Genomic DNA, 16,396 nt, shown 5'->3' on the forward strand with positions numbered 1-16,396 from the left:
CCAGTCCCTGAAGGGAGCAGACAAACAGGAGGGGAATCAACTTTTTAAAAGGGTAGACAATGGCAAGACAAGGAGGAATGGATTCAAGCGAAAGGAGGGAAGGTTTAAATTACATATTAGGGGGAAGTTTTTTACAGAGAGAGTGGTGAGGGGCTGGAACAGGCTGCCCAGAGAGGGGGTGGATGCTCCATCCCTGGGGGTGTTCAAAGCCAGGTTGGATGGGGCCCTGGGCAACCTTGTGTAGCTCCAGGCCTGGAGGTTGGTGTCCCTGCCTGTGGCAGGGGGTTGGAGCTCTGTGACCCTTGGGGTCCATTCCAACCCAGACCATCCTATGATTCTATGATTCTATGATTCTACTCACACCGATGTACCAACGTTCGAACAAAACCTGTTGTTGTTACTATTATTATTATTATTATTTTTACAGGCCTCACTGAGGTTTAAAGCAGGCTCCAGTCTCTGCAACAAGAAATTTCACAGCCCCAGCATGTGGTAAGGAAGATCTGGGTTGCAGATATGCTGGTCCCTGGAGAGAGCACTTTCTCTCCCCAGAAAAAGGGAGAGGGTAAGGGGAAAAAAAAAAAAACACCCACCAAAACACAAAGAAAACTTTCCAGGCACAGATTTGCAAAATGTTTGAGTAAATCCAAATGCTGCAAGGGCAGATTTCATCAGAGCAGACTTGACATCACGCTGAGAGAGGTCACCCACAGGAGTCGAGCAAATAGCTGAACTGAGAACGACTGGGAATAGGCAAGAGAGTTTTGCTCAAGCCACAGGCACAGCTCTCTGTGTCCATCTCCTGCTCACACACAAGTGCTCACCAAAAGAGGGGGGGGGGGGAGAGGGGGAATTTAAGGGAAAAAAAGTGAAATGCCTGAATATTTGCCAAGGAGAGATTTCAAACTGTACATTTGACTGCAACGGTCACTGGTTCTGCTGAACTCTTTAGCTGCAAAAAGTCTCTAAACATCAGGGCTTTTCCCCTCCCAAAGGACCAATGTGCATAACTAACGAGCCGGGAACAAGTCACAAAAGACCAGCACATGCCATGCAAAAGCTTACATGGGATTTAAGTGCTTCATGATAGGCTTATGTGGGACTTAAGTGAAACATAAACTTCATATTGGCCCTTTGCAAAGGTCACATACATGCAGCTTGAGCTCTGGTGCTTAGTTCCTGCTGCTGGCCTGTGCCACGGTGTACCTGAGCCCTCTCCTCTGCCACCACACGTGGGCTTTTTAGCTGGTGCCTCACCACCCACCCCACAGGCAGGAGGACCCACTGTCTGCCCCACGCCTGAGCTGCCAGTCAGTTATACAAACAGCAGCCCAAACTACAAGCTCAGCTTGAAGATTCAGAGTTGAACAACGTGCAGAGGAAGAATTAGTCACCGGCGACTTTGTAACGACTTTCAGATGATGAATGGGTTAGAGAAGATGTTCATCTAGTCCAAGTCAATTGATTCCTTTAGCTGTGCAGCACACTGCAAACTTGCAGCCCAGTGTGGCCACACATCTCCAGTTATGCTACCTGAAGACCATGCCACCACCTTCCCAAGCAGCAAGGTGATGAGCTACAAGAGCAAGAGACTCAAAATTACAGTGGAATTAAAATTCAGAAGTCTCCAACTCCTTGCAACCCTCCATGGAGGCAACATTGCCCTTCCAAAGCCACCAGTGAAGACATCAGATCTGCAAATACTATGAGAAAAGTTGGAAAAGAAGATGCAAGCTTCCCCACAGTTATCCTCCTGAAGAGCCCCATGCCTGACAAGACCCCACGGAGCTGAAGTCCCCTAGATGGCATCAAAATGTCATAAAAAATCAGGGCTGCAGTTCCTAAACATTATCAAAATCACCCCCCTCCCCAAAAGAGGAGAGGGGTTTTCCCAGCTGGGCAAAGAAGGAAGAAAGATGCTCCCATCCTTCAGCATTGCTTAAACAGGAGGAGAATGGTTAAACAAATCAGTTTTAAGGTTTCTATCTGCTTTTTGGCCCCATCTTCACTGAGGGAGACCCTTGATGGCCAGCAAGGCAAGCCCCAACATGGTGATGATGCAGTACACACCCTGTGGCTGCATTAAGGCCAAAACACCCAAATAGATTAAGTCAGGACTGGGAGAGAAAGCAAATATTAGAGGAAGGAGACAAGGAGGACATGCATGGTAGACCTTCAAGACTCATCTTTTCTCCTGTGCACGCTGCCAAGCCCTGCAGCACAGCAGGGGAAAGGCATCATTGCATCTCGCAAACCCACCTGCACAATGGGTGTCCTACCTGTGCTGTAGTGCTCCAGACCGGTGGGCACTTCTTGTGTGGCAGGCTCGTCCCAAAGCGGGCAGCATGTCCTTGGCTGGCAGCAGGCAGACTGAAAGCCACAGGTCACCCAGGGATCCTCACAAGGGCTGGTGGCACCTTGTTTCTGGGAGCAGGAGAGGGAAAGCGTCAGGGGAGCAGGACCAGGAAACAGCTGCCCTGTGCTGGGTGGCAGAGAGCCACTCACTCCTGCCCAAATCAGGCACAAAGCCTAGGGATGGCAGGTTTTGCTCAGGAGAAACAATGTTGTCTAAACTCATCTCGCTGAGGAATGTCGTGCCAAGGCCCAAACTACCTTTTTTTAACCAAATATGAGAGGAAAAAAACCCAGTTAAGACCCCATGGAAGGGCTGCACTCAGCAAGATGGTGGCGGGGAAGGGATCCTCCTTAGGCTCAGCCGTGGGGACAGCACCTTCCATGAGAGGGGGGTTGCTTCAGCCCCACCAGCCAGACTGTTATTTTTTGGCAGCATGAGGCAGGAGGTCCCACAGCCCCCCATAATTGGAAGGGGGGGGGTGTCTGTGAGGCAGTGGAGAGGCTGCAGCCCTGCCCAGGTAACAGCCCTGGCGCCATAAGGGAGCTCAGCCCCATGCTGGTGGCACCTGAGGCAAGCCATATATTCCTCTTAGATTGGAATTATTTGTGATTATTAGGTTCATACATATGTTTATCTTTAGATTTGCTTTATTTGTATTTGCATGTCCACAGACATATATGCATACACATGTATATACATGTGTGATATGCACACATGAAGTACATACACATATGTGTAGCCTTATATTAATTTAAGTATTATTGCATGTATATTACATAATATACTATCACTATATGCTTACAGAGAGTACTCAGTACATGTATATACATGTACTGACTGCATGTATGATATATGCATGTGTACACACACATATGTAATCCTAGCATATACTTGTCATATACAACACAGGTTTTTATTGCATATACAGTTATATTTTGACATTATAAGTAAGTGTATAAAAGCATATGTAGAAATAATCCTAGGATATAATCTTAATTTTATTTTACACGTAGCTATTTCACACATATATTTATAAATATGTATGTATATTGTGTACATACATGTGTGTGTTGTGTACCTTATCTACAGATTTACCATATATACATAGGTGTATATCAATATGATATGATATGATGTAAGGTACATATACAAGAATACCTCTATGTATGAGGATAACATATACATATATACAGATAATATCAGGACGTTTCAATTTATTATTATTTCTATGTTTCTGTTGTTGTTGTTGTTGTTGTTGTTGTTGTTGTTATTATTATTATTATTATTATTATTATTATTGCTATTATTATTGCTATTATTATTGCTATTATTATTGCTATTATTATTGCTATTATTATTGTTGTTATTATTATTACCTTTTCCCTTCAGGGAAATAGTTTTGCATAATTTCCAATCAATATTTAAAAGCCAAATGTGTGCTTGGACCCATTTAAGGGGATAATATCAAGCTATGTTACAAATAATCCATGTGTCAGAGTGGTCTTTTCTTCCTAATTCAGTGAAAATTTTGCTTTCTAGCAAGCTTTCTGTGTGGCCTGGTGTCTCAGCTCAGTGTCACAGCCTTCATCTAGCCCTGCCTAGGATCTCTAACACTGCCCAAACATCTATTGATGTGATTTCTCTAAATAAGGGTTGACACGCTGTCAAACCTGTCCCACAGCTGCTGGCATGGGAGTGCTCAGGATCACACTCTAACATATATTGTACATAAGCACCCATCAGCAGCACAGGCAGAAAGGAGCTGGCTTGGGAGAGGGACGACCACAATCATCTGATAACTCCAACCAGACCAACTGAAGCCTGATCTGCTTTGTGCTGATCCCGCTGCACTCAGGTGAAGGTCAGCGCCGGGAGTGGAGGCTCTGGGACAATGGTTACCCTAACAATCCTCCTCCAAACACAAGCACAGGAAATCCGATGCAGCCATCCTATTTCCAGTTGAGGTTTGTAAGCTCCAGCAGCTCAGATAAGCTCCTGGTAAACACTTGGTATACAGACACTGCTCTGAACTACATGGAACCTTAAAATGATTTAGCAGTCAACATCAAGCAGTGTCAGTGGGTGGGCTGGCCAAAGTCATGGCAACCAAAGAGAAAACCCACTCCTAGGAATGGAAAACCAACCCAAACTCCTTTCTTACCATCACTCCAGGGCGAGCCAATGGGTAAGGTGCTGTGCTGCCGATGGTTGTGTCCATATAGTAGCTCATCATCTCAGAGGTGCCTGCAGAAATGGAGATGGACGTTAGATGGCCTGCTGCAGAAAGCTGAAAACAAATTGTTCAGCATCAGCTAAAGCTGTGCTTTGCCCCAGCCATGTAAAGCTAGGATCAGGCTAGCATCTGAATGAGTTTAAGCTGGAAAAGCTGAGAGGAAAAATATCTGTGTTAATATCAGATAGTGCGATTAGATGTGTTGTATCAACAAAGCAAAACACAAGGCTCCATTACTGTAAACTGATGAGAGTCTGACAATGGTGAATGAATTATCACCTGGAAGCTAATGGAGCTGCGCCGGGGGAAGATGAGATCATGTTTCCTTTGCTGTGGAATCGGTGGGAAATTGTTGCCAATTTTTTTTTCTTTTAACCCAAAAACCCCCCCCCCCTGCCTGTTTGTTGAGATCAACACCTTTCCTGTTGAAGTTTTGTCAAAACCAATCTGTTTCACAAAGGCTCTCTCTGGTTTCAAGAGACACCTTCTCTCTCCCTGCATGAGCTTCCACCTCCCCTCACTAAAGCCCTTCTTTGCACCGCTGAGACTCATGTTTATATTCCTGAGTAATTAGCAGCGCAGCAATCGGAGAATCACAGACTGGTCTGGGTCAGAAGGGACCCCAAGGATCACAGAGCTCCAACCCCCCTGTCACAGGCAGGGACACCAACCTCCAGGCCTGGAGCTACACAAGGTTGCCCAGGGACCCATCCAACCTGTCTTTGAACACCCCCAGGGATGGAGCACCCACCCCCTCTCTGGGCAGCCCCTTCCAGCCCCTCACCACTCTCTCTGTAAAGTACTTCCCCCTAATATCTCATCTCCTTCAGCTTCACTCCATCCCCCTTGTCCTGCCTTTATCTACCCTTTTAAAAAGCTGATTCCCCTCCTGTTCCTCTGCTCCCTTCAGGGACTGGAAGGCTGCAATGAGGTCCCCCCGCAGCCTTCTCTTCTCTAGGCTGAACAAGCCCAGCTCCATCAGCCTCTCTTCGTAGGGGAGCTGCTCCAGCCCTCTGACCATCCTCATGGCCTCCTCTGAACTCTCTCCACCAGTCCCACATCTTTCTTTCATTGGGGGCCCCAGCTCTGGACACAGGACTCCAGCTGGGGCCTCACAAGAGCAGAGCAGAGAGGGACAATCACCTCCATATCCCTACTGGCCACCCTTCTTCTTATGGAGCCCAGGATACCATTGACTTTCTGAGCTGCAAGAGCACACTGCTGGCTCATGTGAATGAAGTTTCTCGTCCACCAGAACCCCCAGGTCCTTCTCAGCAGGGCTACTCTCAAGGAACTCTTCTCCCAGTCTGTATCTATGTCTGGGATTCCTCCAGCCCAAGTGCAAACACTTTGCTGTGTTGAACCTCATTAAGTTCACCAGGGACCACCTTTCAAGCCTGTCAAGATCCCTCTGGATGGTTTCCTTTCCTTCATTCACCTCAGCCCACAGGAGCACACCATTGTTTCATGGGATGTACTCCTCTGAGCTGGTCCTTCTACCCATGCCTTTCATTAGCCATACTTTTTAATCATCTATGAGCCCATTTTGATGCTGTGATCTGGCTCTGTTTTCACATATGGAGATGTTTCTCCCCCTCTCTTTTAAAACAGACGGAGGAAGATGCAGGGCTGGTGCACTCTCTGTGTTTTGGGGAATATGACTTAGAGGAAAGGCAGGAGGAAAAAGCAAAGCCTGGGCTCTGGAGGGCTGGCTCAGGCAGGATATGACTTGGAGCCAAGGGGAATGGCTATTTTCATCCTCCTGATACGCAGCACAGCCTGTGAGACGGAAGAGCCGCCACTGCTTTAACCTCTGTGAGGACACAGCAGCTCCAGCTCCTCTCAAACACCTCCCTTTTGATTTCTGCAGCCCTCCCATGCTACTGGCTGTAACTGCTGCAGATGCAAACGCTCCTCCGAGTCATCCTCCAGACAGAACCAGCCTGACCACGTTACCTTCAGCATCTGCTTCCACACCATACCCACCAATAGCTCCTGGAGGCACTGGGACCCCCCTCCCAATCTCCTCTCTGCTCCTTCCCTGCTCACAGGGCTAGGGAGCAGTGGAGGGGGGGGGGGTTAGCCAGTGGTTAGTAAAACTCGAGGTGAAGGTCAGAGCTGGTTTCAGCTGTGCCTCACTCACTCACCACTTCAGCAAACAGGGCCAGCATCTCCCACCGCACCCTGTGACTAATGGCAATGGCCAAATGTGAAACACCTGCATGTGTACACGGATTAAATTATCATCATCATTTCCTGCTTGTTATTACTGACTTGTGCTCTAACACCAGCATTATTTTTGGAAAAAAAAAAAAAAAAACCAAACCCAAAACCCCAACACAAAACCACCCAAAAAAAACCCAACCCTGACCACCTATTTTTTATTACACAAAGGCTGGGAGCTACCTACGGGGTGAACAAACGAAGAGCCTGTTTCTCTTTGTGCTTGGAGCAACCCAGAAACACTCACACTGCAAGTTACTGCGGCTGAGAAGCTTTAACTAATCTCAGCATCTCTGCACACCCCACCGGCGTGCTCTGACTAGGCGTTAAAACACATTCGCTTCCATCTCATGGCAGCTGGGTTTAAAAAAATAAAAAAAGCTCAACAAACTTGACCTTCAATGAGTGGAAATCATCTCACGCTAACACAAGCTGCTCTTCTTGCTCTGGGGTAAAGGGTAACGGTGCCAAACTGCACCAGAGCAAGACAGATGCTGCAAGACAGAGACACCTCCAGGGTGATCCAGCTCGTTTCGATGACACACACGTGTCCGTCAGCATACGGTGCTGAAGTTAGAGCAGCAGCTCTTGTTCCTGCTCTGCAGCTTGTGCAATAGGCAGTTGGGGCTTAGGTTTTTGGGGTTGGGGTTTTTTTTTCTTGGGTTGGGTTTTGTTTTTTTTTGCTCTCTTTGATCAAGCCACCTAAGGCGCACCGGTTCTCAAGAACCGCTTTCATGCCTCGCTGAATGTCATTTGCATCTTTCTCAGGATGCCGTTGCCAGCTGAACCTTCCAGCAAAGTACCACACGTTGATGCCTGAAGCAGCATGTGCTTGGGTCACAGGAGAAGCACTAAACCCATCCTGACACCCAGGACAAGGCTTCATGAAATAAAGCCTATCACAGAAGCATAGATTTGCAGAATCCAAGAAGGTTAGGAGTTGGAAGAGACCTTGAAAGATCATCCAGTCCCACCCCCCTGCCAGAGCAGGATCACCCAGACTAAATCCCACAGGAACACGTCCAGGTGGTGTTTGAATGTCTCCAGAGGAGACTCCCCAGCCTGTCCCAGCACTCCATCACCCTCACAGGGAAAAGGTTTCTCCTGGAACTTCCTATGCTCCAACTTGCACACCTTGTCCTATCACTGGCCATCCCTGAGCAGAGCCTGGCTCCATCCTCCTGCCTATCACCCTTCACATATTTATAAACATTAATAAGGTCACCCAAAACATTAATAAGCTCACCAGTAATAAGACTGGGTGCAAAGCCGATCTCTAGACAGCGCCTCCAAAAAAATCCTAGCAAGGACAGTTTGCTTTTTGGTTTCTCCACCCCTGCAAGCTGTCCTGTTAAAACCTGTGAGAAATTCAGAGCAACCTCAGCAACCATTTGCACCCCCATCCCTGCCCAAGACGAGTCCAACTCCAACGCATGTTAGCTCAGTCCCCCAGCCTGATGTGGGTTTTGCAGGTGACCACACTTAAATGACAGAGACAGGCAGACTCTAGGCTGGGAAAAGGGACCTTGGAAGACAAGCCCTGCAGATTCTGTGTATGAATATAACTGTGCTCTGGAAAAACAGGTATGAGCCAGCAATGGGAGGTGAGATGACAGCAGAAAGGGAACTCTGCTGTGCTTTGTCCAGGCTAATTTTAACAGAACTTCCACCACTTCCCATAGGAAACTACTTCACAGCCCAAAACATCTCTCACTGTCAGCAAGTTTCCCTGATGTTTGAGTGATATTTTTCTTCTCTTTAGCTTCCTCTAATAAGAGCCTAAATAGTTCCTCTCCTCCCCTCGGACGCCGTTCGAGAGCTTTAATGACTGCCCAGGAGCTTGCAGCTGAACTGAATTCAACACTAGTGCTCTTCGTGGCAGGTATCTTGGCTGATATTAAGGAAATCACTGCAGATTTACACCAAGATAATCAAGATCCACAGCTTGCCCAGGCCTGTTAATAAATAGAGGGGAATCGGAGCCATTTGGTAAAATCCTTAATGACTTAACAGCTTGACTTCTGTCTTATTGTTTGCTCTTATTATTCCTGTCTTATTGTGAAAACATGTGTGGGAGAAGCAGCATTTATTTTGGGACTTGATCAAGCTATTAGACTCTTGGGTCATTTCTAAATTAGAATTTTAATTTCATTTCACCATCCAGCCCTCCTTTTTTACAAGAGCATGGTGGGTTGGGTTGGGTTGTGGGGTTTTTTTAAAGTGAATTAGCGAGCTTGGTTGAAAAAGGGAAAAGCTGTTTGTCCTCATGATTAACACACACCCCCACGCTGAAATTAGGAAGGAGTTCAAAATATACATTAAAACAAAGCAAACTTTGTCCATTGGAGATATGAAGACTCTGCACAATATTCTCATGCAGCAGTTTCATATTACATTGTTTTAAGGAAAGGGGACTGAGACCACAGTGACTTTCCCATAGCACAGTCAAGACCAGCAGCTGCCATCTCTGTCTTCCCACTCAGGGGGAGTTAGATGGGAAGGCAGGAGGATGGGGTGACATCAGCAAGCCCATCAAAGTAATTCTGGCTTCAGGAACGTAAATGATGACTTTAAAAATGAGAAGCAGCGCCTTCAACACGACCATCCTCCACTGCCCCAAAGCTGCTCAGTGATAGCCATTTTATTTTTTGCATCAAGTAATAATTTATCATCTTTGAGGGGGTGGGGAAAAAGAGCTCGTGGAAATGACATTCTTCCGCAAGGTTTTAACCCTTGAATTCCTGGCACTTTCCAGGCCGCCTGCCAATTCAGTCCTCAGGGGAAAGAGTGTTTGTTGATCTGTTGGCATGTTAAAAACCTCGTCCAATTCATCAAACCCTGGCACCAGCTTAAAATAAAAGGAGCGTCCCTAATGCAGGAACATGAGCAACAGAACCCAGCAGTGCTTCTCCTGCTGCCTGTGTGCAAACTCTGCTTTCTAACAGATTGGCCACCTCCTGCCCCCCTTTTCGTATCAGGGGACCCCACCTTTGCTACGTAGGGTTTCAAAACTTAGCAGATAACTCCTGATTTACCAAAGGGAAGCCTGGCAGGGCAGTAAATAGCAATGCTATGGTAAATAGAGCAATATATAACTCAGCATCCTCAGAAAATACTCCAAGAGATTAAACGATTTGGCTGAGGTCACAGGGGAAAAACAAGAGTAAGACACTGAGTGGCTGAGCCCTCTCTCTTAGCTACACGGCGGTGATCGCAGTCGGAGTAGCGTTGCAGTAAGGTTTGCCCACACCATTTCTGGGTACGATGTGGGAAGGAGAGGTTGCTGCTTGACAGCACATCACTTTCTGCTTTAACACTGTGCCCTTCCTTTTATTCAGTAGTCTGAAGGAGATAGGATGCTACCCTGAGAGCCTTCCCATTTGGCTGGACAAACTCTAGCTGGGATGGGTGACGGTGCTCCTGGGATGGTGCCGGGATGGTTAAGGTTTGGAGCAGTCTCATATACACACATAGAGAGCCCCCCTGAGCCCTTGTTCCTCATGCAAGTAAATTGCTTTCTGCTTTAGGCTTCTTCTTTACCTGGTTCATTCATCTATCACTCAGTTGCTGTTTTATAATTAAGTTAAATTAATGGCACCATCAATAGCACCACCAGACCTACAGCGAGATGGGTCACGGCAAAGAGAGGGGTTTAGGTGGGGTGAGAAACAAGAGAGGCTGTTGCCATGAAATCGTGCTGCTCTCTCTTGGATCCTAGCAGCTACTTGCAATTACAGGAAGATGTGAATGAAGGGGGGGATGGGGAGGTGGGAGGGGTGTTAATTAGGTCATCTGTTCTTTCACTCATGAATTTCCCTCCGTGAAATAATAGACTCAGAGCACCACGTCAGGGGCCAGATCCTCAGCTAGGGCAAAGCAAAAGGAGAAAGAACTAGATGAGTTTCCTGCTGTTCAGAGAGGGATCCCCTGGACCAGGGAAGGATGTGGCCCTGCGAGGAGAACCCGTTCCCCATCTCAGAGAACCCAACCTGTCTCGGGGCTAAGGGGTCTTAGTCCAGGATTGACAGCCCAGCTGTAAGTCTGAGTTTTGCTCCTGGCTCCTTGCATGACCTCCAGCAGGATGCTTGGGACCAGCCTGCCCAGATCTGCTGGTGCTCTGAAAATCCCACTTAGCACCTCTCTCCATCCAACCCCCTTCAGAAAATTAGGTTCCCTCTCATTTCTCTCTGCCTTGACTTGCCAGGTGTATAGAGAGGAATGCAGCACCGGGGTGTTTTCTGACTTGGAGGAGCACTCAGTACCCTGAACCTCAGCGGCGAAGCTGAGGGACAAGGGGACACACACATACAAGTCCCAACACCGGGTGCCCGAAATGCATGGGAGGCTTCCACACAACCCCCAGCTGCTGGGCGAGCGGTGCCGCTGCTCCTTGATGCCCAAAGTGAAAATGTCTGGCTTGCTTACCCCCCCAAAACCTCTGATTTTTTCACATGACAGGCAGGGGGGAGCTTAAAACAGCCAGCTGGATTAGTGGCAGCGTGAATAGCCCGTGAGCAGGAAACCGCTCTGGACCCAGCCCGCAGCCCCCAAAGGTGTCAGTTGACAGCACAGGATGGGAAGTTGATGGTAACTGTAATACCGAGTGAGTGGCCACATGCAAAGCGATGATTTAGAGACTAATGGAAAGGGGGAAGGCCTTGGCTGTGCTCCTCAGGGGCTCGTAACTCCCGCTGGCTCTTATTTTTGGCTGGGTGAGGGGTGCAGGATTGTGCCCTTCCCAAGGAATGGCAGCGCCGTGGCAGCACATCCCCGCCGCTGTCAAACCCAGGGCTCTAATCCCTCCCAAAAAGCCTCAATGCTGGCACCCCTGACACCTTCTGCCCTTTGGGGGATGCCATCACTCTTGAAAACACCCAGAGGTGTGGCAGCTAACCCCTTACAGACCCCCAAAGGCAGGAATCAGCCCCGATCTGAGGGGCTCCACACTCCTTGTCTGTCTGTGCCAGGGCTGGAGGGAGCTGAGTGAGCATCCCAACCTGGGCACTTTGCTTCTCCCCCTGCCCCACAATGAAAAAAACCCAGATTCCCCCTCCCCTCCAAACTAAAATGCAACTCAAAACATAAAAGGAACTACAAATTGAATCCACTGTAATAATGCCAAGGCGTCGCCTTCTTCCTAGATGAGGAAAATAATAATATTCTACTAAATATACATTAAAAATTTATACAATCTCTCTAAAATATAGGTATTTTTCAAGGGTTTCACCACCCCAGGCATTTATATAAGACCCTCCAGTACTGTTAGCAAACACATGAATCGGTTACTGGGTTTAACTGGAAACGGAGTCAGTAAATCCCCAGCAAAACAAATCTTAGATGTCCTGAAAATGAACACAGGTACCTACAACCCACAAAAGAGTTTAAAGAAACTCTCTCCCCACCGCCACTTACTACTTAGCTGAAAGACCAAGGGAAAAGCTTATGTCCTCCACGGCTTCCCACACTTGTCTCCGATCTCTTTCCAACTACCTGGTGCTTATCCTCCGCGCTGGAGCTGGAGAGGATGGAAATACCATAGTGTTTGCAGCAGGGCTGCCTATTCAAAGGGAGGGGGAGTGGTCAGCCCCGCATCCAGAGCGGTGGGAAAGGCGAGTTTCACGCTGCTCACGCTTCGGCGGTCACCGCCAGCCAGGAAAAAGCCACCTCTGAGAGATGTTGCACCGGTGGGAATTAAGAAATAAGGTTGGTTGGAGGTGGTTATTGGAAGGAAGGAGGGAGGGAGGGGGAAACTCCTGTCAGCCCCCCCACCCCTGCCCCGCCACCCTCAGTGCGGGATGCTGGGCTGTGGTGGTGGCCTTTAGGGCTGCTGTGCTCTGTAATGTGTTACTTGGGCCCCCCCCCCAAAATCCTTATTCCTGTGTGGTGACTAAAAGAAAAGGCACATAGAGCATGACCAGGGAGAGGTTTATCCAGCCCCGATCCCCCAACCCCAGCTCAGCTGCTGCCTCTGCCAGGAGGTGCCTAATGGCAGAAATTGCTGTTTCCTCCTAAAAAGTCCCCTGGGCACCTCCAGCTTCCCGGTATATCCCAGAGCATCGCTGGCTCCAGAGCCCTGCATTTTCTGGTGCCTGCCTTACCCCCACCCCTGGGAAGGATCCATCCCCATAGCATACCCTAAATCCCCTTACCATGTGCCTCTGGCACAAAAAAAAAAGCCATGCTAGCTGCTGCTTGCTTTTAAAAGCATAAAGGCTGAAGCAGTCTCCCCTTACACATGGCACTAGGGAGGGGAGATGACTGGGCAGCACTGGGAGCCACTGGTTCAGCCCCCTCCTCTTGATAGAGGTGGATGGTGCCAAGCTGCATCACCCCAAAAGCTGCTTTTAACGCAGATGCTAAAGGAGACCAGGGAGTCTCTGGGGAGAAGGGCTGGGTAGGAAAAGGGATGGGGGCAGAAACACAGGTTGCACTCCAAAAACCTTGGTGTAAATCCCCTGCTGTGCTGTGAGAGTGCAGGACCTGGGACTGTCCTCCTTGAACCCCTCTGCCACCCTCTGCCCAGTCTGCCCGACCCTTCCATCCTGGCTGGGGACCTCTGAAGCCCCAGCGCTACCCCTCAGATCCTGGATGCAGGAGGATGCGCCCGTCCTGCCTCTCCTACTCTCACTCTCCAGGCAGCAGAGCTGATTTTTCCTCCAGGAGAGGGCTCCAGGCTGAAAAAATCCTCCCTGGCTCCAGCACAGATCCCCATCACCCCGCCTTCTTGAGCCACCGCTCGGGTTGAACCCCTGCCAGCAGCCCCAGGAGCAGGGCAAAGCCCAAACACAGAGGGTTACATATGTGATCTTCTGGGGACATATTGAGCCAAATGAGAGGCTGGGAAGAGCTGCTGTGATTTTCCCTGGAAATCCTAACAGCAAACTGTAAGACAACAGGAAAAGAAAGAGGAGGCAGCAATAAGGGACTCAGCTGTTGCTGCATCAACACTTTAAGATTCTGCTTGCTGAGATACTTGCAGAAGTGTCTGGGGTTTATTTTTTAGGGAAGTTTGTGGCATCCTCATGATAGAAAGAATGCAGCATGTCCATCCAAGCACCGTCACTGGAAATCCAGGCTGAAGCACTGGCCAGTCTGGGGAGAGAAATAACACCCTTTCCCAGTCCAAAACTGGGTATTCTGGATACTCTCAGCTAAGTGGACATTAGCAAAGTGCAGACCAGAGCTGTATTTATTATCATCACGTGGATGATTTCTGCCTGCATGCGGCTTCCATGGTACCCTACTGCTGCCTAATCATAGAATCATAGAATCATAAACTGGTCTGGGTTGGAAAGGACCCCAAGGATCACAGAGCTCCAACCCCCCTGCCACAGGTAGGGCCACCAACTGCCAGGCCTACACAAGGTCACCCAGGGCCCCATCCAACCTGGCCTTGAACACCTCCAGGGATGGAGGTATCAGTAGGCATTTTATCTAATGCTTCCCAGAGAAATCAAATTGCAAAACTGGTGTCCACAAGCAGAAAGGTCTCTCCCATTCTTCACACCCCCCTTTAGCCCCCAGGTCCAGGAGATCACTCAAATACGCACAGTAAGAAGAAAACCCCGACATTTATGCACTTAAAACTATTAACAGGCCCTTTGAGGATTTTTCTCAACCTCCTAAATGGAGAAGGAATCTCTCCTTGGGCCCTGGCCTTAGCTTAAAACCACACAGCTACAGGTGACCCGAATATACGTTACCTGTTGAACTCGCAGCCGTAAGGCAGGGATGGCTCCTGTAGCTATTTTAACGCCGGAAATTATTTACAGGGTTCCCATCTTCTCGGGAAGGTTTCCAGCCTCCTGGGCTTTGCTACAAAGGCTCGGTCACGTCTGAGCGCCAAAGGAGTGGAATGCATCCAGCAATCAATTTTTATCTGGGCAACTCTTGGCGAGGCTGCAGGATAACCCCGCCGGCAGCTGCGAACAAGATGTCTTTCCTTGGGCTGGATGCTTTGCTCTGCAGCCGACGGCTCTTCCGATACGATAATCTATATATTAATAGCCTCTGTGTTATGGCTGTCCAATCAACTGCACGCCTGCAGAGCCACGAGGCTTCTGGCTTGGGCTGTTCCTCTACGCGGTGTCTGCTGCGTGCAGATCACCTCGCTCCGTTTGCACGTGGCCGCCTGGTTTCAGGGGCTGGGGAGGGGGGTGGGTGGGTGGGTTTGCATCAGTCGGGTTTGCATCAGTCACCTAAGCGAGTTGCTTCGGCTCCCGAGATAAAAATTGGGTTCAGTTTCGGGTAGTTTGTGGGATTTATCGTCAAGCCGTCGCCCGTCGGGAAGTACTTTCCATTTCAGATGGTTTGGATTTTCTTTGCACTCGTAAAGAAATAAAACAATTCCTTAATGTTTCACTGAAGCAGTTATTAATGGGTTTTTACTGGGTCTGAGATGTCTCGTGGATGTTTCAAGGGTTGCGCCCTGGTAGGCTGCTGAAATTTAGGGGGTCATGTGTCCACAGCACCTGGGAGGTGCTGAGAAAGGTGTCAGCAGGAGCAGTCCCTTTCCCAGTCAGAGAGTCATAGAATCACCTGGGTTGGAAGAGACCCTTAAGATCATTGAGTCCAACCACAGCCTAACCCTGCCTGGTCCGCCTGTAGATTGTGTCCTTAGGCACTTAAGAAATCCTTATGACCATTTCACAGCTCAAGGAATGGATGGAAAACAAAGGTAACATCGTACTGATGGAGGCTTTGACTCCAGAGGGTCGTGGTTTGTATCCTGGAGCTGGGGAGTGAACACGGATCACTCTGGGCAAAATTCATCACAGCCAGAGTGCTCTGAGTTTCACCTACTGTGATTCACCCACTTGTAGCTGCCAGCTTACTTTCCAGAGAGAGATCCTGCAGATCCGCAAGCTCCTGCAGATAAAGCTCCTGCTTGAGGATCATAAGCCGCTAAGGGTGAAAAGCTGCACGCAATAAACTTCCACATCCCTTTATGGATCTCTAAGTACCATCATTTCCATATTACACTGGAAAAATGGAGTGGGGACTGATAAAAACCACCCCAAGTCTGCTTTCAGTTGGTGTCACACGCTGACCCCAGTAGCAGGGAGCAAAGAAAGGGGCTTTTGGGAGGGGTGACTTTCTCAGCCACTGTTTGCCCTGACAGAAGGTGATACAGCCAGATCACAGAGCTGTCCATGCTTGTAAATATTGTGGCAGGTTTGCCGAGGCTGTGACAGCATTCCCTCCTGCCCCTCCTCAAAAATCAAGGCAATGACACACAGCCTGTGCCCCAGATGCTTCAGCAGTGGTCCACCAAGAGCTGTGAACATCTGGTCTCCAGGTGCTGAGGCTTTCTGTCACTCCCTGGCCTGGAAAGCAAACCAGAGGCATGGCCAGAGCTCATCCCTTCTGCCCAACGGGCCAGGGACAAACGCCCCATTAATCTCCTCCTTGTATGGAGCTCAAGGATGCTGTGTGGACTGTCCAAGACAAGGAAAAATATCGATCCTCAAAAGCAGGAGAATGGGGTTTTTCCATCCTGGGCTCAGGTAGGATCCAACACGATGTGATGGATACAGGATATACAGTGAAAGAGCAGTTCAGGGTGCATGGGACCATCCTGAGTG

The 16,396-nt window shown here is 48.8% G+C and overlaps 1 protein-coding gene across 1 annotated transcript in view; it reads right to left on the reverse strand.

Annotated features, from left to right (window-relative positions):
- ETS1 (ETS proto-oncogene 1, transcription factor) overlaps positions 1–12,349 on the reverse strand; it is a gene marked incomplete at both ends in the record, with an annotated part of 72,972 nt that extends 60,623 nt beyond the window's left edge. The window contains 4 exon segments of the mRNA XM_084274995.1: positions 2,280–2,424; positions 4,518–4,600; positions 12,303–12,309; positions 12,311–12,349. Of these exon segments, the coding sequence (XP_084131121.1) occupies positions 2,280–2,424; positions 4,518–4,600; positions 12,303–12,309; positions 12,311–12,349 (274 nt within the window).
- Between the last annotated feature and the right edge of the window lie 4,047 nt (positions 12,350–16,396).

Source organism: Gallinula chloropus, assembly GCF_964237585.1.
Source record: "Gallinula chloropus genome assembly, chromosome: 24".
NCBI classification, from domain to species: domain Eukaryota; kingdom Metazoa; phylum Chordata; class Aves; order Gruiformes; family Rallidae; genus Gallinula; species Gallinula chloropus.